Source organism: Podarcis vaucheri (assembly GCF_965113315.1).
Source record: "Podarcis vaucheri genome assembly, chromosome: 8".
NCBI classification, from domain to species: domain Eukaryota; kingdom Metazoa; phylum Chordata; class Lepidosauria; order Squamata; family Lacertidae; genus Podarcis; species Podarcis vaucheri.
Window position 1 is genome coordinate 60,730,255 of NC_138766.1, and position 24,124 is coordinate 60,754,378.

The window sequence follows — 24,124 nt, forward strand, 5'->3', positions numbered from 1 at the left end:
AAAACTGTCATTTCCCTTTGTCTACATTCTTCATTTTTTTTGTCCCATAATGATCTCTCTTGGAAGAGTGAAGGAGATGTTGAACTGGAACAATGGTGAATATTTACATGCAAGGATGTGTTGTCCAAACAGTTCTCTTAAGTGCTTATAAAGTTTCTTACAAAACAATATCATTAGTGCATACAAGAAAACTGTTCAATTTTCCCAATAGCGAAACCCTTCAAACCCCAGAATGAGCCTGAGTTGAGAATGCAACCGGTCCTGCAAGGATTTCCATGCCTGTACACAAAGTGAGGGGCTCAACATACCAAATGTACTACATGAAGTATTACGATTTTATCTTATGTGGAACGTTAAAATTAAGTGTGGTCAAAGTAGATGTGGATCTCAAAGTGATAAAACAGCTTTTAAACACCAATCTGTATCTTCAACTGAAGTCCCAAATTCATGTGGTTGGTTGGAAGCACTATTTAAATAATTGGTATTTATTTACAAACAAGTGGACTAGAATGTTTTCTTTACAAAACAGATACCATTACAATCAAAACTATACTTTATTTTACTGTCATGCTACACCCAATATAGCTAAAGGAGGCTACTGCAATAATGCATAATAAATTATGTAGTCTTGCTGCAGCTGCTCTTAGGAAGTGAGGTTGAAGATTTTTCAAGGCAGCAAAAATTGTATAAATTACCTGTGAAGCATATGCAAGGATATTACAAGCTGAGGTTCACCAGTAGTCTGAGAACGGATGAGCTTGCTCTTCGTTTGGGCAGCAACTATGTTGCCGTCAGACAAGGAAAATCGATAAACAGGACTGAAAGCTAGTCCCTGCCTCAGCACTGTAAACAAGGAGAAACAAGAAAAAAGTAGTAAGAAATACAGGATAATCCACATGAAAATGTGGACTCGGTTTTCATTGCCTTCTTTAGAAAGCTAGGAAAAAATCTGCATTTTCTTTTGCAAAATCAGCAAGGCTGTGTTAAAGGAAAAGCTAATGTTTTGCAGATTAAGACCAAAGTGCAACTGCAGTAAAGTATTAACCGAAAGAGTGAGTTAGAGACGGTGCCAGCATTGCAAAAACAGTGCACTTACCTGCGAATTTTCTCTTCATGGAGAATAATCTAAAATAAGAATGATTTCCACCTGTTCCAACCAGAGGAGACAGTGACTCACAACTGAAATTAACTTGCCAGGGACAAAGCTAGTCGCAGCTAGCTTCCTGACATGTCTCCAGATAATTATTACAAAGCATTCCAGCTTTAGACAAACTAGCAAAGTACACTGACAGGGATAAATTTGTTAACCAGGAGCATACTTTAGAACGATACAATATATGGACTAGCATCCCAAGGAATGGAAAATTCTCCCTGAACATATGCCAACTTGAGCCATGACATGACAAGGAAGGGGAGACTAGTTTGTCTACAACTTAATCAGGCCTTCCTGCAATTAGCTGGAGATGGCAGAAAAATGAGCAGTGTGGCAGTGAGGTAACCTGAAGCAAAACCTGGGGCCAGCCTCCTACATCTGTCCCCCAAATGCTCTCAGTAGAAAACAGCCTATTTAAGTAAAGGGAGGAATATCAACATAATATATATTATATAGTTTATAGTATGTTATGTGGCTAGGCAAACCTACTTTAATGGAAAATGTTCATTTCACATTCCAACATGAGGAAATCACAGAACATCATGGTTTCTAGAAACATCATTTACAATTGCTAAAATCTGGAACAAAAATGCTCAACCAATTGCCTAATTCAGACAAAAAGTCATTTATTACAATAGACAGGCAATCTACTTGAATGACGTCTTCCTTGCTTTCATTTTGGCAAGCTTATCAAGTAAACTGACAGGAGATTTGGTAGCAAGCTTACTTTGTGCTGAGAGGTTGGTGGTGCCCCTTTCTTGCCCTGTGGGAGATCACAGGTGATCCTCAACAAAATTCAGTTTACTTAAGGTGTGCTCACCTAATGAAACCAATATGCAGATGCATTCTTTGGGTAACGTGTATTTCTGGGGGGGAAATTCTAAGTCTGTGGCATAAATTTAGTGTGAAATGGAATAGGATTGGAATTCCAACTGAAAAAAAGGTAGGCCCTAGTCTAGGGGTGAGCAAACGTTTTTAGCAGGGGGCTGGTCCACTGTCCCTCAGACCCTGTGTGGGGCCGGACTATATTTGGGGGGGGGGAAGAAAAAAGAACAAATTCCTATGCCCTACAAATAACCCAGAGATGCATCTTAAATAAAAGCACACATTCTACTCATGTAAAAACACACTGATTCCTGGACTATCCATGGGCCGTATTTAGAAGGCGATTGGGCCGGATCCGGCCCCCAGGCATTAGTTTGCCTACCCATGCCCTAGTCCCACAGACTCTGGCCCCATATGCTCTCCTGTAAATTTCTATCATCCAAGTCTTTTGAAGAAGAAATATTGCCTAGTGTCAAACCTTTTTTACTTTCATGAGTCTACATATAATTTTATTAAATAATTTTACTTAGTTCAACAAAAATGGGATTTTCCTTGCACATACCTCCCCTAAATACCTTCCACCTAAACATTCGGAAGAACTTCCTGACAGTAAGAGCTGTTCGACAGTGGAATTTGCTGCCAAGGAGTGTGGTGGAGTCTCCTACTTTGGAGGTCTTTAAGCAGAGGCTTGACAACCATATGTCAGGAGTGCTCTGATGGTGTTTCCTGCTTGGCAGGGGGTTGGACTCGATGGCCCTTGTGGTCTCTTCCAACTCTATGATTCTATGATTCTATGATTCTAAATCTGTCTTTCAGGATTTGAACACTGACACAAGACACTTTTAAGTTGCACTGCAAAAAAATGTGCTTTTCCAGATCTGGAATTTCAATTTTGCCCCATCTTTAAATGAAAACAATGAGTTACCAGCTGGTTTATTTTAATGTTTTCTTCACTGTGAAACCTGATAAACTAGTTTCAATTCTTGATTTTCCTGAACTGGCTCAAAACTCCTTCATACTTGTGTTTATGCCTATCCTATGGAATTATATTTATGCCTCTCCCTTAACCATCTCCACATTTTGAACACATAATGCTGAAAAACAAGAGTTAAGGTTTAAAATATTTATCTTTGACAACATCTTTGTGTCAATCACGTAGTAGATCAAGTAACATTCAGATTCTGACAATGCTAGACAAGTTTTTCCCCTCCCCCAGTCTTGCAACACTGGTATGGTAAGATTTCCCCCTGTTCCTGCCTCAAAGTTTTCTATCGTGCTACTACATTTTAAATTATTATTTTGGCACAGGAAAACAGGAAACACAAGTTAAACAGCCAGAAGAGTTTATGTAGAGTAGGAATGCAAAGAAAAACAAAGCCTGTTAACTGTGGCATACTGTAAAGTAAAATTTCACACTGAAGGTATGTCATTGTTTCAGTCTAACCTTTGGGCAGAACTCTCAGCAGCAGCAGTGCTTTTAGTTCAGAGCAGGAAATTCCAACACTCCCTTGTCAACAACTCTGATGTTAAAAACGCTGAAGTTAATCCATTTTTAAAACTGGGTGTGTGTATTCAAATCCACAGCTACAGATTTTATTTAGGGTTTTTTTAAAAAAAAGATGTCATGTGACAAATTACTTCCAATTAAAGTTAAAGCTTGCCAAATGAAAAAAAGAGACATATGCTCTGGGCAGCTTAAACCAATACAGTAAAACAAAATAAAGCATTTTGATTTAGTTTTGTGTAACATGGAATAAGCACGACATTTTGCATTGAACTTGGGGTGTACAGAAAAGCACGTTACCTGTCCTATTTATGAATGAAATTAGGTTCTTGTTAAAACCAAGGGGGGAAATACTCAATGTGATTCTCAGGACTTTGCTTGACACTCTTCAGTTAGTCAAATTTCAGAAGGCATCTCAAAGTGTTTTCTGGCACTGACCCAGGGTTAGTGCATGCCATCTTCCCAACATACAAAGCTAGAGTCATAATGACTGTCCTAATGCTTCATCTGTTGGTTTAACAGAATATGGGTATAAACCTGATGGGTTGAGAGTTCACAGCAGTGGAGCTCAAAGCAATTTCATGTGCACACCACATTAAGAGGTAGAGCGAACCATCCTTCTAAAGTGATGACAAAGCTGCAACATGTATGCTAAATTAGCTTCTTAAGAGTATGCAGCCTACTGTAGAGGTTCTAATAAGATGGAAGAAAATAATTAAATTTCCTCCAAAGTCACAATCCAGTATCTAGACAGGGCTTTCATCTTTTCTCCCCAGCAAGCAGCCCCTTGTGGTGTGGCAAGTGGAGATTCTAAAGGTCTTTCGAATTTTTGTATTGCTGTTTGGCCAGCACAGGAAAGTGCAACTTCAGGAAAGAAGATGCTCAAGAGCATTCACCAGGCAACCTCATGTTTTCAGGCCTTAATGTTGAATTTAACCCTATTCTCCACAGAAGACACATGAACTAACTAATGACTTAATTCTTGACACTTTCTTTCAGTGCAGCCTTTCATAAATGAGTGGTGCTTTCAAGATGGATTTCTTGAGGACTGAAGATCCAGTCCTTACTACACTTTAAATCAGCATGGCACCATTTCTTTCTTTCTTTTCTATATAATTTGTGCCTTGTTTAGCACTTATCACATTTTACCCCAGATGATAATAGGAGTAGCACAATGAACGAACCAAACTGTTTCAAAAGACCACTATGGAAGCACAGAACATTAAAATAACCCATCAGAGAAGGGGACAGATTTACGGGAGAGATGGGGAACCAGCAAAATCTGCAGCTTGGGTGGGAAAAGACCAAATGTAAAAAGGCTTTGTTCAACCCCGACTGCTTTCTTTTTTGGAGGCAGGGGGAGGGAGTGGAAATCTATGTGCTATGTGTATGGGTGGCATAAGTGGGGGGTGGCCATGACCAGTCTGTGAATTTCCACACTTGTTATGGCCCAGCCTATCACTGAAATGCAGTCCTCAGAGAGCTGGCCAAAAGGGAATGCAACCTTGGACTGAAAAAGGTTTCTCACCCCGCTTTACTGGAACCTTTAATTAGGATAAATTAATACATTTGCATTTTTCAAACATCTCCGGGGAAAGTGTCACATGCCATTTCATTAGTCACTGCATGACACACAAAGTACTTTCTTATTAAATGCATTGCACAAAACAGCTCTCTTGTCCAAATTGTGCCGTCGCCTAATCCAAGTAATTCCTCAGGAGTAAAAAGACATTGATGGGAAAGATACATCATTTCGTGGTTCAAAATTTACATAAGCTCTCTAGATTCATATTTGGGTCAGTCAGATTCCGTTTGATCACATTCCCTTCTTCCTCAGTTGTCTATTCTATTTAAAGTATTTTCATCTATTTAAAGTGTTTTCATCAACAACAGTGCTTAGATGTATTCTGAAAAGAATCAAGCAGGCCAATCTACAGCTCATGGGGTTTTCATTATACCTAGGACAGACTTTTCCATCCACTGAAATGTTTACTTTAATTGGTTTACTGATTTAGATTTTTATTTGTAGTCCATCTAGAGTATAATTTATCATGGACAACTGAGATACAAATGTTCAGATAAATAAAATATATATAAAATGTAGACAGTTCTACCGACACATGAAGCAGTTTCTGATATTGCACCTAATGGGGAAGGCTTTGCACTTCTTAGCACTCCATATCTGTATTGTATTGGAGCTGCTGTATGATTTCTGGATCATGACTTGCCAAAAGTTTGTGCTTTTCTTTCTGTTGTAAACATGCTTGAAGAAACAATGGATCCTTACCCTCCTGATGATGCCTCTTGGCAAAAGACATATCTCCCTCATGCTGTGCATAGAATCTCTGGATGCACCTTCTCACCACATCTTCCCAGCCAGGTTTCATAGCTGCTCGCATGGTACTAGTGTCAAGTGAAGTTATCTTGCCTGAAGGTATATAAGGCTGTTATTAGAAACCTACACCTGTTTTTTGTTGTTTTAATAAAAGAAGATTTGACTTGCACTTTCACGGTACCTTGCAGATCTTGACGAGTGCTAAATGTCTCTGATGAGGGCAGAAGCGGCCTTTCCTTCATTGGAACTCTTCTTGCCACACAAATCAAGCAAGACTGAAGATCTTAAATGGGACAAAATTATTTTTAATTGGAGGAAAAGGTTGGCTAAACCTATGCTGGACCATATAATTATTTTTTAAAAAATTACACTAAAACAACAAAGATAAAAATATGACATGCAGAACTGATTATTTCCTTATTGTACCATCATCTGACAGACCCCTTAAGAATACGTAAATGGATTTTCAGTCTGCTCATTTTGCTTGCTACGCTGCATTCAAAACACAACAATGAAGATCTAAATGTATGTGGGAGATAAAACCTAAGTGCTAAAAAACTTACTCTAACCCTTTTTGTGACACCTCTTATCTCACACCACCCATTCCTTCTCCGCTACTCCACATCCATAAGGATGGCAACCCAAATCTCCTCTCAAGCTCATAGGGCATAGCAATAACCAAATTGGTTCCTTAGATACAACATTCTATCACCTCGAAACATGATAGCATCACATGAGGATCCTAGCAATTCCTCCCCCTGGACTTCTCCAAATAAGATAAAGTGCCTCCCAAATCTTTTGTCCTTTCTCTCATGCCATCTTATTCATGCTTAGCGTCATATAAACAGCCTCACATTCAGACATCCCCAATTCAATCCCCAAAACTCCCAACCAAAAGATGAGTAATAACCACACCACAATAACTGCTGTCATACATCTGATACCTAGTGCTCCTGCTCCCTATTACTTCCATGAATTACAAACAGGAAATTTTAAGACACCTACAATGCCAAATGTATAGATGTCTAACAAGCAGCTCTCAAGCACTCCCTGAACAACCCCAAAGCATTAAAACCTAAGGGGTCCTTGCCTGGCAGCTGCCCAAGAGCCAAATGGATGTCTGAGTAGATCAGAGAAAAGTAGAAAATGGTCTACACACCAGTTAAAGCCACTCCAGTTCTTGGCTGATAGTGAAAGCATTCTGACTTGGGTCACTCATACTCCAACCACAATAACATTAAAGTGTAGATTAGTTTCAGTGTGTTGGAAAGACCATTATAAAAAATAAGCAGCTGCATTTATTTTCTCTCTCACCTGGGTACTGCATACATCTGGAATGCTGCAGTTTCAATATTTCATTCAAAACACATGCCATGTGTGAAGACACTTTGGGAATATTTATAAACTTGAAACATTTCAAAGCTGCAGTACCTCAAAAGTGCATCTCATATTTCAAGATAAGCCAAAAGAAACGAATAAGCAATTTAGTAGACAGTAAAACCGTAATTTCGGGAAACTAAAAGAAGGGGAAGTGCAGTGTTTCCAAAGAAAAAAAATCAGTGGGCCAGTTCTGCTTATACGTTATTCACTGCGGCAAATCCCACCACAATTTCTCCCCTAATTTCTATGCACACCTATTTTGGAGGGAGTGCCAGTGAAAAGAGTAGGACCCTGTTTAAGGTCACACCAAAATGGTTTAGATGTATTAACTTCCAAAATATGCTTATGATATGTGAGAAGCAAACTATATGTATGCATATCTACACATAATGCTACCAGTGTTTATGTAGTTCCAAAAAAAAAGGAGGCTCATCTATTGTACTTGTTAATTAGATACTTTGCAAAGGGTCAGAAAAAATACACATTTCCACCTAAACAATGAGTGCCTGTCACAGAGACAAAGACAACAATGTAAGTACCATTAATTTAGGTTAAAGATGCCTCAATCAGGGAGGGTTAAAGGAAAGACTGAACATAAAACAATCTCATAAAATATGTTCTGATTACCTTCACCTTCTTCTTTGATGGACTTTGGTTGAGAAACAGCAAAGCACTGCATAGTTTCATATTTCTGATGTGCTTCCTGGTTATCATGGCCTTCTTCTTCAGAATCAGTTAAAGGTTTTACCAACATTCGGCAGTTAAAGGTATGGCTGTTGCGTCTAGGAGCTTCACCAGACCAAGGTCCTCCATTCACTAAGAAAAAGAAATATAATACAGAATGACTAGGTGCTGGGCAAGATATTCTGTTTGACCATCTTTAAAATATTAAAGGTGATCTAGCTCTTGGGAAGAGGGGGGGTGAAAATCCTGTAAACAGTATTAATAATAACCAACAAGGGGGACAAACTAACAAGGCTGATGACTTATAGAGCTCCTTCAAATGTTTTTGTTGCACAGCATACACTTCTTGACCTATGTACTTGCCACATAATAAACAAACACTCACTCCATACTTCAAAAGTGCCAGTGCATGCGTTTTCCACATGTCAAGATTATCTCCCCGTAGGGAGAAAAAAAAAACAGTTGAAGCAGCTTTCTGAAAGCAAGTGGGAGAAAGTGGAATGCCAGGATTTGTTATGTTAATAGCTGTAAAAAAAATAAAATTTTGGAGTTGGAAAGCCCACAACAACCTTTGGAGACAAAAAAAAAAAAAAAAAGTTACCGGTACGTTTCCTACAGCCTTTCAACCTTCTATCATAAGAAAGTTGATTTTATTAGAAAGTGGATATTGGAAAATTGCTAAAATGAGATTTAATGAAAATCAGTTAGGAAGGATTTGAGGAAGTCATTTAATAATGGAAATTAACTTGGATTTTTACCTGTAAGAAGTATTGAATGTATGTTTTTCTTTTTTATATGTTTTGTTATTTGTTTGTTATTTTGTGTTTTATTTGTTACAAATTTGGAAAACCAATAAAAAAAAATTGAAGAAAAGAAAAGAAAGTTGATTCTAGACATAATCTGCACCTAACTTCACTAAGATTTAAAAGAGGAAAAATAGCATGAGAAATCTTGACTACTGAGGTCATAGCAGGGATGGCTAACCTTTTTTAGGCCAACGGTTACAGTAACCCATGGTCAACCCTCTGAGGCTGTGTGGCAAAGGACGTTTTAGGAACTTGGAGGACACATAAAACCTTTTGGCATTACACTGGGGTATCTGTGGGAGAATTATTATTTTTTTAAGTCCTTAATATGTAAAAAAATTGAGGAGCCCCACAAAAACTTTTTGGCATCATAGAATCATAGCAGGGGACTCATAAAAACACTCTTTTTTCAAATTAAATAAAAATTATGAATGAGGGGCTAGGGAAGTCACAGAAAACTTCAGGTGGTGGGATTTGTGGCCTGTGAGCTAGTTGGCTTATAGTGAGATGAATGATGCAGCTGTCAGTTATTACATGAAGTGATGCATAAAGTCCAAGACAAAAGTAATAAATTACAATGTCATTTGAGATGATGATTTAGAGGCTAGAATAGAAGAGGGGGAAACAGCTCAGAACAGAGGTAATGTACACATTATGATATTATGTTACACCAAACTTAAACACTAGCTTAAGCTTAAGAGAGGGGAACCACTAAAATTTATAGGTGTTTGGAGAACTGTACCTAAAGATTTTGGCAGCAGGTTTCTGACAAATTCATTGTGGTCCCCTACATGCAGGATGCTGTAGACACTTGTGTTCATCAGCTCTTCTTGGTTGTACCTCAGGTACTGTGTCACATTCTCCGATACAAACACCACATTACCTTCCAGGTTCACTACGAAGAAGAATCCATCGAGGGCCTGAAAGGTTAAAAAACAACACATTTTAGTTCGCTGTCGAGAATCTGCACCAAGATAAAAGCTAAGCTATTATCATCTTCCTTAACTATGAATCATTGCAGAGAGGAAAATAAACTTCATTTGTTAACTATCCTGTTAAGCCTTCAAGTAGCATACTATCTTTAGTTTCTCTCTTGACTGGGGGTGGGGAGGTGAGAAAGTAGTTCAGCCTCATTAGAATATATCTGAAAATCAATATGAAGTTTTCATAGAAAAAATGCAGTTGTGTTGCTTAGCAACACCTGCTATACTGATGCAAGCATGACTGAGCGGAAATGCCTAGGAATAACTCAGAACTTTCCTTTTATTTAATATTATACAGTATAAAAGACAGCAAAAACATGGACTATGCCTGCTTTCTTTAGCTTTACTCTCTAATATAAAATGGTGGAGGAACAACATACATTTACTCTTAGAAAGCAGATTGCTCCAACAATGCATAATAAAAGTGGCAGTGAACGGACAAAAAGGCTTTGTGCACAATCTTTGTTTGACAATCTTACATAGAGTTGAAATGTGTTTTGTTTTCATTTAGCCGAATCTCATCAGAATAGCTGTTCATTCTAAAGGTTAAAAAAACTTTGTAACACTTCACCTCAAGCATCATTGGTCCAAGTGCATCCTTGTCAATGACACTCTGACCTGTTGATGATACATCAGCTTTCTGCACTTCATCTTCATTGGCTGCCGCTGCTTTTTCTGCACATAAAAAGGAGGGGACGACGACACAGTCACACTATGAACTGAATAACATAGCAGAGCTGCTTAAGAAGATTATACTTGCCACTAATTATAGTAAAGAGGCATGGCAAGCCAAGATGGAACTAGTCACAATTGTCAGACCTGTTCAAATGCAACAGTTCCAATTCTTTAACCACGGAAAAGGATATCAGAAGTAAGCTGCAGGTTTGTGTTCTGTCCCTCAAGGACATCCCTTCCCACATACAAATCTTTCCCAGAAGGCTTCATCATAGATAAGGGTTATGGTGGCATGGATGTTAACCATGCATAATTTCACAGATATTCGCTCGTATCCAGGATTTAAAACCAGTTCTTTTTGTTAGGTTTTTTGTTTGTTTGTTCTGAGACATGTAACAAGGACCAGAAAAAACTCAACATGCCTATTGGGTATGGAACTAAATTATAGGACCTTCACATACAATGACTGCTGTGCGGAGCACATAAAGAAGAAATGCCATGGTATGCTTGAATCAGCACAACCAGACGCCTTCATCTGCCCCAGCTGCAACAAAAAAGGTCTCTCCCATAGCGGTCTCTACAGCCACAGCAGGCGCTGTAACTCTCCAATGGTTTGAATTCACCTTGAAGGTGGGCTCACTCTTCCATTACCTCCCAGGACAGATGTCAACCAACCAACATACAACTGCAATTACTATTTTTGTACATCTTTCCTACAATAACAGTACTGAAAAAAATAGACATTGCTCGTGTTTAAAGTCAACATTCTTGCAAGCAAATACTGTCATTTATTTATGAATCGCCATGGAGCATAGTTCCTGAACCATTACATTTTAAATGAAATTCTGAAGAGAGACCTGAATTGTATTCTATTGAATACATTAATACTTGTAATTTGCTAGATGAAAGACCGGTGAATCTTTCTTAAAATATTAGTTTTTTGGCCCAGCGTCTACCAGGTAGATTACTAGTTTACTGTTAAAAATCAAATAACTCATTAAAACAATGATAAAATACCCGATGAGTAGAAAAGAGAACCACTTTAAAAAATAGTCCAAAATTCAGAAGCAAGGCAGCAGAATGAAACTCCCCAGGGAGAATTTTCCACTGCTTTGTATCACCACCAAAAAGACAATATTCTGCATTAGCCATTCACAGGAGCCTTGAAAGTTAAAGAAACTGTAACTGAGAAGGGAAGGTTCATATGTGGGAAGGTGATTTGCCCAGGCAAGGAACAATAGAAACTCACCTATAGCTGTTCAGATCTTCTGAGACCAGAAAGGATTTCTGAAAGAGTGGTCTTACTGGCCCGAACAGCCATCCCCTCTCGGCCTGATTTTACCAGACCCAGGAGAAAGGACTTCAAAAGAAGCAAATCCATCCCATGCAGAAATCTCATGGGAAGTTAGTTGGGATGCATAAATTCTATATTTGCTATTTTGATTTAAGTCAACAGAACAAGATGAAGTGGTAAATCCTAAAACATCTTGTAATACTGAAATTCTAAAAGGCTATTGCTATTTTGATAAGACCTAAATAAAGGAGTTTAAAAACAAGTTATTTCTATGAAAAGCAAACTACAGCTGCTTAAAATAGATGTGAGATCCCACACACCATTTTAAGAATAACTGACAAATCAAAGCTTATTAAGACTGTTTTACACTTCCTACATCTGTGGACAACCAGAAGTCCCACACTGATGATAATTACTGAATCACATATGTAGCTCAGCTCACACTTGTATAACAACTGTTGCTTAGGAAATGCAATGTTCATTATGAAACTATGCTATACCACACAATATACCTTTAGTATATTTCACTAAGTAGATTATGTTTGAATTATGAAAACCAGCCATTTCTATACTTTGGAAGATGTTCAATGTTTCTCCAGTTTGCCACTAATTTAATCAGAAACTCAACTCAGGGGCAAAAGAAAGCGTTGTGACACCCGGGGTGGCAAACCGCTATGTACAGCTCATGTGTGGAGTTGCAATGCACAGCGCATGCGCCATATGTAGCGACGCTGTACATGCGCCGCACATAGCGGTTTGCCAGCGGCAGCGCTCCAGCGACGTACGGATGGTGCAGGGATCTGGAGGATCCTTCGTTCACGGCTGTAGCGGCGCCGAAGGGATCCTACTGCCGTCTGTACGGCGCTCAAGCGGCGCCAGCGGCAAACCGCTATGTAGATCGCATGTGCGGCATTGTTACATACAGCGCATGCATGTGACGCTGCACATGTGCTGTACATAGTGGTTTGCCGCTGCCGCCTGGATCCTCTGCTCGCGGCTGCAGTCGCAGAGGATCCTCCACATGCGGTTGTGGCGGCGCAATGGCTGCTTGCAGCAGTGCGAGCCCCCGCGGGGTGCCTTCTTGTCAGTCTCCCCCAGACATGGCACCTGGGGCGCACCACCCGCCCGCCCCCCCGCCCCAACGCCACTAACTACAAAAGCATCCTGCCACTTTGTACACTATTTTTAATGAATGCAAGACAGAGCAGAGAAATAATATGACTGGAAGACATCAGAGTTAAATAAAGAAAGTAGGCACAAATCTATTTAGTTTTATTCCTGTTATTGTATGTACCCAGTAACTCTCCTTTTAGCCTTGGTGGAAGGAAAAAGCAGGGGCAACTACAGTGATACTGGCATCCATGGCAAATCTGTTAAATCTTTACCTAGTTTGCACGGGTAGCCTAAAGCAGTATTGGAACTGTAAAGCAAAGAAAAATAAGAGGCACGGATCATTTAAAATATGTAATATTGGGGATTTTTGCAGAAACAGTTCCTGGAATTACTTGAAATTTACTTTAGACAGGCGTCAGTTTTGTAACATTACATATTCTTAAGTAGTCACAGTACCAGCTGAAAAAAAACCCAAAATGGCACCCGAAACAGCATAGTTTCAAATTTGCAAGCATTTTAACAAACCAGTGTTCTGGCAATAAAACAGGAGTTTCAGAAAGATAACAAGCTATAAATATGCCATATGCTGGACCAGCGTAGTGAAGTGTTTAAAAGTTGCTCCTACCCTTTGTTAACTTTTGGGAAGGTTCTTTTAGTTCTATTATTCAAAGCCCAGACTCTGAAATCTGTGAAACTCTCATGGACTGTAATCACATTTCACTATTTCAGTCAGAAGGAAACTGTCAGTTACTCTTTCAAGATTTCACCAGTTTTTCAAAAGAATATATAAAATTAACTAGCATTCCAATTTTAAAGGCTCAGCAAGCAGGCTGTGCCATCCGTAGACATGTTTGCCTTTTATTTAGAAAAGTAAGAGAGAAAATATCAAGTTCGGGCTACATTTTACAACAGAGCAGAGGATACATTAGAGCAACAGGCACATTTACTGCTAAAAACCAAGATATTATAGGAAAACATTCATATCACCACAGAAAGGTTTTAGGAGGTAAAACAAGGGAGAATTATGCATCTGCACTGAACTAAAATTAGAAAAGCTGCCATATGGCTTTGTGAGCCAGCAGCACATTCTTATTCATTAGGAAGCATTCTGCCAACATAAAAACACAAGGCCCTTCCTGCACTCTCAAAATGTGTTTATCTTTTCAACATTAATGCGTGATATATCATCAGCTTGCTGAAATCTCCTGCAGTGCATATTTAAAGAGCACAGCTGCACTATTTCCCAGCTTGTTTACTCACTGAGATCAGCCCTAACAGTGAAGAGATTGCTTCATTCCCCTCCTAACACACAGCCCCCTTGTCAGCAAATGAGAGCTTCTCACAATCTGCGGGGAGTGACAGCCATTTTAACCAATCCCCTACTACCAATGACATCACATTTCCAGCCCTCCCCGCCTCCTTCTCTCCATTTGATGGCTTAGAACAGAAAGCAGACCGTTTTACTTTTATCAGTAGGGATACCGAATTGTGTGAAGTAGTACAGTACACAAACAGATTAATCTAAAATATTCCTAAAAGCTGAAAGTTTTTTTACCCTAAAAATATGACACTGTCCATGTTTCAAATGCCACATTATATGCTTTGCAGAATGTGTCAGAAAAGTTGTTTTCTGCTGTTACAACTGCATGTGTCATATAAGATTATACAAAGGAAATGAAAGAATAATAGAATTTGTGGTTTTATAATTTGGTGGAAACCGCCCAGATTGGCTGGGGCAGCCCAGTCAGATGTCCAGCATATTTTTTTTAATTATTATTATTATTATTATTATTATTATTATTATTATTATTATTACTGTCTAGTTCTTCTGGCAGGCATTTAAACTCAGTACAAATGATAGTGAGCATTATTTGAAACGTCTCATTCGATTACATAAAATTCATTGGTTTAAAACATTGTTTCACTCAGTGTTTTGTCAAGTTAGGGTTTCTATGTAGCTCAGTTGGTTAGAGCATGGTACTGATAACACCAAGATTGCAGGTTCGATCCCCATACGGGACAGCTGCACATTCTTGCACAGCACAGGGTTGGACTAGATGATCCTTACAGTCCCTTCCAACTCTACAGTTCTGTGAAATGTTGAATTTAACTGGGAATGAGAATGGGGGCCCTCGTTATCATCAACTATGGTTAGCATCAGTGAAGATATAATACCAAGCCATGGTTGAAGGTGAAAAGAGAAAGGAAGGAGCACACATTCTGTGGCTGGCTCCAAATTTGCAAACCATAGGTTGCAGGAAATCATTGTTAGAACTGTATGAAACCACTAATCATCAGATCTCTGAATAGTTTTAGAAACTGAAGGCATGAATACAAATGTTCCACAGCTAATTAAATATGATTTTTTTTCTCAACATGAACCATGATATAATTAGACTGTATATGCTGTTTAGTCACATCGTCCATCATGTGTAGTTTTAAAAATATTTCTTTCTTTAGCCTTCAGTCCCTACAAAGTGGAAGAAGTGTGCTTTATTATTAATTTGCCTAAGGCTACATTTTGGTGTGCAAAGTACAAGGGGGATTTTTTTTGAGTATGTGACCATGAAGTATATCACATTTTTAAAATCTCAACTGATAGCCATTTGTCACTCAAGTATGCATGTGAAATGGATCGCAACTCAATGATAAATCACATGTTTTGCAAGCAGAAGGTCTTACGGTACAACACATTTATTTCTTGTTTCTCCAGGAATAAAAAAAGCACCCTGAAATGAATGCAACCAAGTTGGGACTGGTTTCTACTGTGCCATTTCTCTATAATAGGATGTGACATTTCTTAAAATCAAAAACCTCCATTTTCTACAACATAGCATACTTCCATCTTCATAGATGGCCCTCAATCGTATCAGTCCATATAGAACTCAAAATATTTCTCCTAGAAATGGTTGAAAAGTAACTTGCTAAAATAAAATTTACTCTTGCTATTTTCTTGTGCAAATTGATAGGTGAATTGTCTAGTTTCCGGCATCACTTCAATGGCAGAACCTTTTAAGAATAAACAGAACGTAAGCTGAACAGAGAAGCTCTTTTAAAACCCAATTTTTCTTCACTTTGCCTCAGAATGCCTGAGTTGTTTTGAAATGAGCACCACACCATCAAACAGAAAGCTATGAAAATGCTATTTTAATCACCGATGACTAGGGTCATGGTGCTTAAATGACTGGTAGAAGCTCAGGAGTCATTAAGATTATGTCCCTTTCACTTTGGCTTCACTGGAAGACTTGCTACTCCTTTTACAAAAAGCACAGAAATGCAAGAACAAAAGGAAAGCAACAATACTGTATGCAGCAGAGCCAACAGAAATAAACACAAGGGAGTCGGACTGAACAGAGTACATAGCATCTTTTGTCAGGCAGCAAAAGGAAGGTCTCGTAGGCTCTGCCTTCAAGTGTAGCACTGCCTGTACAACAGGGAAGCACTGTCAGTGACAGCTACTATGAACATTTTTATTGCTCAGCACTTTGCTACATGTTAAACAAAGGCAACCGGCCAGAACATCCTTGTGAACAGAGACTTAGGAGCCAGTTGTTTGCCCTTGCCAGTGCTTGCTCCCTTGTCCCTCCTTCTCTTACAGTTTTTACTTCTGTGAGCTACCAGTGCTCATGCGAGATCGCGGGGTCTTCTGCGCCTACAGCAAGCAATAGCAACAAATAGTACTCTGCACACCTCTTCCCACATACAGAGCCCTGTGCAGGGACTAGCTGCAGTTTGTTTTGGACTCTGCAAGCTCAGAGGCCCAAATAAAATGACAGCCACTGTACAAGGGCTCCTCTCACTCCAGGATCGTGTCACAAATGGATGTTTAAGATACAAGGGCAGTTGTGTACGCAGTCCATGTGGTACCGCATTCCATTTATGAATTCAACAGTCCTGCTCATCAGGATGCAATTACTGTACTACATGCTAGTGGCAACCAACAAACTGAGGCTGAACTGAAATTGTAACTGATTTTCATGCATTACAGCAAAGTCAGGATGAAGTCAGCATTGAAAGGCTGACCTCATCCTGACTTTGGGCTGCTTCTACAAGGATTAGAACCATGCACAGAGAGAGCTCTAGTTCGCACGGAGACCTCACATGGGTCCAAGAGGTTTCCAGGTGGCTCTGAGGGATTTTCCAGCTGATATGACTGGTGCTCCTGTTAAAAGCCCAGGTGAACCTCTGGAACTTTTGAATGGTTTGGACTGTTGACACAATTGCCGTTAAACGCCCTTTCCCACTTCATGTAGCCTGCTTGGCTCCCTGGTATACAGACAACTCCCAATTTACACAGGAGTTACGTTCTGAACCCAGCTGATGTGGGGGGAAGAAGCTCAAAATCTGCAAACCATAGCTTGTAGGCAGCCATTGTTACAGCTGTATGGAATCACAAATCCAAATATTTGGCCTACAGAGATGCCATAATCAACATGAAAGAAACTGAACCTTCTCCATTCTTGAGGGACAGCAGAGGGTGTTGTTAAGCAGCAAATCAATAGGTCCCTCAGATATAGAAACAAAGCTACATTTATCGTAAACTCAGAGATTGCTTCTAACAAAGGAATTCAGGTATCCAACAAGACAACCAGTGTCCAAGTTATACAACTCCACCAATGTTAGTAAAGCCACTTATAATTTCACACTTACAACAGCAACATTTCATTTTACCAGTTCCAGAAGAAAAACAGAAAATGTGTATTACCAAAATGCAGTTTACATGGTTAAGAAATTAGCAACTTTCAAGGCAAGGAAGCTGTAAAGTCAACCTAACTAGATATTTGACACAAAACCTTTAGCACAATTTTCTCTCAAAATCATAATTGAGAACTAAAATAAAAAGCCAATCAACCTGAAAGTAGAAAACAAAACCACACTCTCGTATTCAAACATGGTTTTCTTTCATTCTTTTTTTCTCATGACTGAAGCCCTGAAACTATTTATTTAAAGCAATTACAATCCATTAAAGCCACTTCATGTATGTGCACATTAAGCATCTGTTCAACATGATATAATAAAATGGACCTAAGTTCTACATACACCAGGTTTGGCAAGATGAGGGCAATTTATGCATTACGTTTTAAACAGTTCCATCCTAAGCATCCATCCCATCGCTTGCTTGCTTGCGATAAGTCCTATTAAACTCACTAGGATTTACCTCAGAGTAAATATGTTTCAGATTGCACTTAGTCACTCCAGCAAAAGCTCCTGATAAATACTAAAAGCCCCAAGAAAGGTTGACATGTCTAGTTCTAAGAAACAACAGCACGCTAAAACATGTTAGGTCCTTTGCATTCTGGGTCAAAAGCAGACACACAAGTCTTCCCTACATTACATTTTAAGATGGAGAAACACTTCAGTTATACAAGTAGAATAAATGTGCTTCAAAGAAAAGGAGATAAACAACTCATATAGTTCGGAATTATGAACATGGTTGTTGATCCCATAATTTGGTGAGGCACAGAAACTTCACAGACCCAGAAAGGAGTGGGGAGGATTTTTTGAAGGATGGGAGATAAACACATTAGCAATTTTTATGTTAGTACCAAAGACATTGCAACTTATAATATTGTTCTTATCTCCATATAAGAGAATGAAGTAGCCTGCTGTTTCAAAACTCTGTCAGGATGTAAGACATTGCGCAAAGGCATGCATATATGACATTCCACAAAGAATATGTAACTTAAAAAATACCAGACGTAATCCTAGATATTTTGCTCCTTGTAGATCTCAGATTCCTCCTGATAAAGCTGATCAACCCAATATCAAAGTGCTGGTGATAGATGGACTGAGAAGCTAATAGGGGTGAGTGGGTTAAGATCAATACAAAGGGCACCACTGCCCTGCGAAGTTACTCCATTGCACAACTTGTTATTTTCTGCAGCACCCTTAAGTTTATTCTGCATGAAGAAAATATTCTCCCAAATAAGGACTTAGCTATACCGCTGCAAATAAAACATTTTAAGTGTGTTGTAAAGTGCAATATACAAATATGACACTAGATGGAGACAGTGAGCTATGGGAAATTCAATATATTTTTCAAAACTTTTTTTAAAAAGCATTTTCACAGCATCTTTTATATATGTGTAGATTCCACCTAAGCCTCTGGTATCCAGGAATGGTTTGTGAAATCATTAGAACCACCAGCACAGCCAAGGGGCATGCTTTGACTACTAAGCGTTTTTTAAAATTGTGCAAACCAATAATTTCTTGCAATTAATACTCATCTTCTTTTCTTTGTCAAGTTCATATACATCATTAGCACAATGGTTAACATAATTCAGTGCTTGATGTATAAGCCTATTTTGAAAATGAAAGCTGACAGTTGTAATGTGAGCATTAACAGCTAGATTGTTCATCACCCTCTTGATAACCAGGCAGTACCCTGCTGCATGTTTAACATGCTGATCATTGATCCTCATCAGCAGACTTGGAATTAGTAGGAAAGCAATGGAGTCTGTGACATTTAAAAGTCAGGGAGGCTAGAATGACAAGTAAACTTGCATTTACAGAGTATGGAGCAGATGATGTACATCTTTCATGGCCTGAGTCAAAACAACGCAAGTAAATACAGAAAATGTATTATTAATTTTCCAGGCCAGAATTACACGCTGTGATTATAACTGCAACATCAGAGACCTTACTATGCTGTACAGACATGTTTATTCATATTTGTGATGCTTCCAATCTATGTCAAGCACACAGCATGATAATAAAGAATGGGGGAACTACAGGGCAATCACAACGTACACTGCCTTTGCTTACTTGACTGCAGATTTATACAGACCACCATTAACTAACTAACTAACTAACTAACTAAATAAATAAATAAATAAATAAACGAACAGAAAGGGAATGGGGGACCCTTGCTTACCAGGCTCTGGAGGCTCTTGCATGATCTCATGGGAGCCTCATGCAATTGCTCCAGAACCTGGCAAGAAAGGCGGAGTGCTTAAATAAAAAGCTTCTGCAAAGGGAAACAGTAGGAACGGCTTTCAGTGGATTCAGTGTTATTCTGCCTAGTAGCTCCTTGCACCAGCTAAGGCAAAGGAAGTGTTCTCAATTCCCCTAAGCCAACAATTTTCTCCCATGAACTAGCACTGCGCACTTTCCCTCACTACCAGGATTACACTTGGGGGGGGGAGGCAAAGGAAATATTCATGTGCAATTGACTCATGTAGTACATTTGAGGGATAATTCTGATTCTTCATTAGGTTTCTGCTGGGCTAGAAAGGTAATCAGTGGAGAGCCTGTTCTTACTCTGTTCCCACCCCTATTTATAAGAATAGGTATAAAAGTCTAGTGGTTGCAGATGATCTAAATGTATAATGAATAGTCACAAAGCACTAAGCAGCAAGGTCTATTTGCTAAGACCCAGGGTTCTAGAAGGCAAAGGCCAACTCCTACAGTTCCTAAAACGCAGAACAAAACACATAGGAGAAAGAAGTTATTCCACAGCCATGATTTCTCTTAAAGGAAATTCAATTACTAAAGAGGTAGTGGCTGCTTTTTAAAATACACAGGATTGAGCACAATGACCCCCATCACAGTACAGCCTGGGCAGTAAGTGCTGCCAAGAACCATCATTGTCATGTCGCTTTGCAGTGACAGCACTAAGATGACTGGTTTAGCAGCCCGCACAAGTTTCACAGGCTTCTACTGTATGGACTAAAGAGCTTTATCATAAATAAAGGAGCACAGGCAAGCACCCCTGTTGCAGCAATAGGTTATTTCCTCACACGCTTGGCAAAAGAAAGAAAGAAAAAAGAAGGAGCAGGGAATGACTATTAGTGGAGGAGACCTGTCTCCAAATAACTCTGCCTTTTGAATTCCACTTCCAGTAACCTACATCATTGTTTTTGTTTGCTACTATGTTGTGTATTTTTGTGTTTTAAATATTGTAACCCACACTGTGATCCTTGGATGAAGGGCAGTATAGAAATTTAATAATAATAATAATAACAACAACAACATTCCTGAACTTATTGTTGCATATGTGGAAGAAAGCATTTATTTGTCCCACAACATGCATACTATTTGTCCTACAACATGCTACTTTCAGCTACTTTGAAGCTATTCCTCTGCAAACCATATCTGTCAGCTGGGTTCAGATTTTTAAATGAAATATAAAGCACTAGTTGCTACACAGCACTAGTTGCTACACAGTTGCTACACAGATTGTGACATGCCTGAGTTTTCACCTTTGCAATAGCTTCAACCTTCTACGGAAGTCTTCATACATATATGGGTTGTTAATTCCAAATTTCATTGACAGCAAAGGAAAACCATTTTGAACCCTTCTTTGCCCTTAGTTTGCACTAATATGCCTTAGTTGGGACATGCGCATCTACCTACAAGCATAAAAATAAATAAATAATGGGCCCAAAGGGTCTTAAAATACAAGGGGTAGCAGAGCAGTGACAATTCTATGCAGAGCATCATATTCATACCAATGAATCATTGTCACTGTAACCGTAAAAGGTAAAGGGACCCCTGACCATTAGGTCCAGTCGCGGACAACTCTGGGGTTGCAGCAATCATCTCACTTTATTGGCCAAGGGAGCCAACATTTGTCCAGTTTTTCCGGGTCATGTGGCCAGCATGACTAAGCCGCTTCTGGCGAAACCAGAGCAGCGGACAGAAACGCTGTTTACCTTCGTGCCGGAGCAACACCTATTTATCTACTTGAACTTCATGCTTTCAAACTGCTAAGTTGGCAGGTGCTGGGACTGAACAACGGGAGCTCACCCCATCGGAGGGATTCAAACCGCCGACCTTCTGATCGGCAAGCCCTAGGCTCTGTGGTTACACCACATCGCCACCCGCGTCCCCACTGTAACCGTAGTATCTAGCTATTACTACTATTTAGCACAGGGCAGTTAGACGGAGTGTTATCACAATGATTGTTGTTGTGAATGGGTCACTCTGATTTTATTTTGTATACATTTTGTTTCTGCACAGAAATGTCACAGACATACTGTTACCCCTTTTGGCCACTTCATGTGTTTATAAAAGCAGACACTTGAAAACATTCTTCTTACCTTGTTCTTTTATTTGACGAATCTGCTTCACAGTTTCTTTCAAGATTGCACATTTGTCAGGTTTGAAGTTAAAATTGTCAATATCATTAAAATTAGCAAAGATCAGCTCTGCAAGCTCTTCTATGTATTTATTCTCTTGTTCGCGATTACGTTTTTCAGTGCTTCTTTTAGGACTGAAAATAAAAAAGGTCAGACTTTTTAAAACTGGCACCTTTTTTAAATGTGGAAAACATACATTTTAATTTAAAGTGGCAAAAAGCAGAAAAACAACCAACTCCCATTTCTCAGATAGATATATTTCATTTTAGAAATATTTCATTTCAAATATGGAAATATGGAAAGGATTAACCACACATCCATGCCACTCAAAAGTTTTACTTCTTAGCACATATACAGCTTTTAAGGGTAACCGTTGAATTATGGAATAATGTTCAACATCACTGTAAAGTTGTCCAAGCTCCTTTACTGCTTGTCCAGCTGACAGGTTTATATATGGTGATTCCGGAGTCCCCAAAGATGATCCCCTCTTCACACCATCACCTGAAGAATTCACAAACAATCTACCAAATATCAGGGACAGAAGGTAGCTCTAAATGTGTTGATTCTTGAATCCACTACTTACATTCAAATTGGGGTTGGAGATGATTTAAACTAGAATACCCATGATCATATTTCAATTGCAAATTGGGAATATTAAACCATTGTACAGTATTACATATACTTCTAAGGCAAGGCTACAATTCCACAACCATATCACAGCTGCAAAGAATTTAGAATCTGAAAGCAACGATAGGGACAAAAATCAAAAGTAGTGGTGGAATCCGAATCCCAGTAGCTGCAGGGTGAAGAGTTCAAAGTGGCTCTCTTTTTTTATTTACTCAAGATTTACAGATTATGCAGGCTAAAGGTATCATAACTTGCTTGATTGACATAACTTACATGCATCTGAGAATTTAGCTTTTATAGACACAGATTTTAACTTGGGGGGGTGTAGCATACACACAGTGTTGCTTACAGGGAAAGAAAAGATGTAAGAACAAAAGATTTGGCCCCCTGTCCTAACAGATTCTCACACACAATCAATCTCTCTCTCTCTCTCTCAAAATTTACCATATAAACCAAACGAGAGCAAGTGTTATAAGGAAACCAGAGCAGCAAGGTGTACAGTGCCAAAGCTGACTACAAAATAGATCACTCATTTCCTAGAGTTGCTGTGAGTTAAGTCACATGATGCTGATGAAAGCAAAGATCTCCAGGATCATTAGCAAATCTGGTCTTAACTCTTTATTTACAAGTGGAACCAGCAGCAAAATATTGCAGAGTGCAAGGCTCTTGTTCAGTTCAGTATTCCATCCACTTATCCTTGCCTTCTTTCAATATATTCCACTCCACCCCTGATTTTCCGTTCCTGCCCACAGCAAGCACTCTGCATTCTGTGGCCAATCATCAACCATTCAGTCTTCAAGGGCTATTTAACAGTCAGAAATTTTAAAAAACCCAGTCTCCCATCTTCCTGCTCAGGGTTCTAGCCAGCCACAACCTTTTCCATGATACTCCCACTCTCTCCCCCCTAAACAAGACACACAGTGCTGGGTGCCCATTGAACATGCCCAGAATTCAATTCAGCTTGTTTTGGTGCATCTTCCCTCTTAAGTTCCACCCACAAAGTTTGTTTATCTGCAAACCTTTGAGCTCTCCCCTTGCTCTTCTACATAAAGGCAGATACCACTTGGGAAAATGAGTTTGCTGTAACTATCAGATGTTTTATTGCCATTTACACACATGGTGTTTTACAGAGATTATTTTCTGAGCCTGGGACAAACTTGTGACAGCCCCATTATCCCATTTTGAAAAACTGGGTGTACTGATTAGTGTACTTTAGCTTATTTAGTTCCCTTTCTCTAAGCTTCATACCTTTCTGGCTGCATTATTTGTATTTACATTCAGACAAGGTTGTATAGCAGGTGCATATATTTATTATATGCAAGTGACAAAATGTCCTTTAGACACTGTTTCTTGATCCTGGGATCTACCATCAGTTCCTCTATTATTCATTGTTTTCTTTATGTATGCCCTGGTTTTAAATATATTTTCCCCTAAGGAGCCAAGAAGCCTAAGCCATTTACTCACATATGTTCTGATGCCTGTAAATACTATGAGAGCAGCTGTGCTTCCACTGACCCAGCAACCTGAACATTCCTCTTTCTTGCTGCCAGCTCATTATTACACCCTCATCACAAGAGGTGCCTCCTCACAGGAAAGACCAGTAAGAACTAAGCACCTCTGGGATTTGCAGTTTTTGACAAGAGTATGTTGCATAGGGAGACATGC

At 39.2% G+C, this 24,124-nt stretch overlaps 1 protein-coding gene across 11 annotated transcripts in view; it reads right to left on the reverse strand.

Annotated features, from left to right (window-relative positions):
* Positions 1–24,124, reverse strand: part of NCOA2 (nuclear receptor coactivator 2) — a 128,079-nt gene that overhangs the window by 27,278 nt on the left and 76,677 nt on the right. For all 11 annotated transcript variants that reach the window (XM_082233741.1, XM_082233739.1, XM_082233732.1 and 8 more), the window contains 7 exons: positions 21,794–21,966; positions 10,242–10,345; positions 9,430–9,607; positions 7,825–8,013; positions 5,999–6,100; positions 5,770–5,910; positions 696–843 (listed from right to left, as the gene is read on the reverse strand). In XM_082233741.1, coding sequence (XP_082089867.1) covers positions 696–843; positions 5,770–5,910; positions 5,999–6,100; positions 7,825–8,013; positions 9,430–9,607; positions 10,242–10,345; positions 21,794–21,966 — 1,035 coding nt within the window. The remainder of the gene's footprint in view (positions 1–695; positions 844–5,769; positions 5,911–5,998; positions 6,101–7,824; positions 8,014–9,429; positions 9,608–10,241; positions 10,346–21,793; positions 21,967–24,124) is intronic.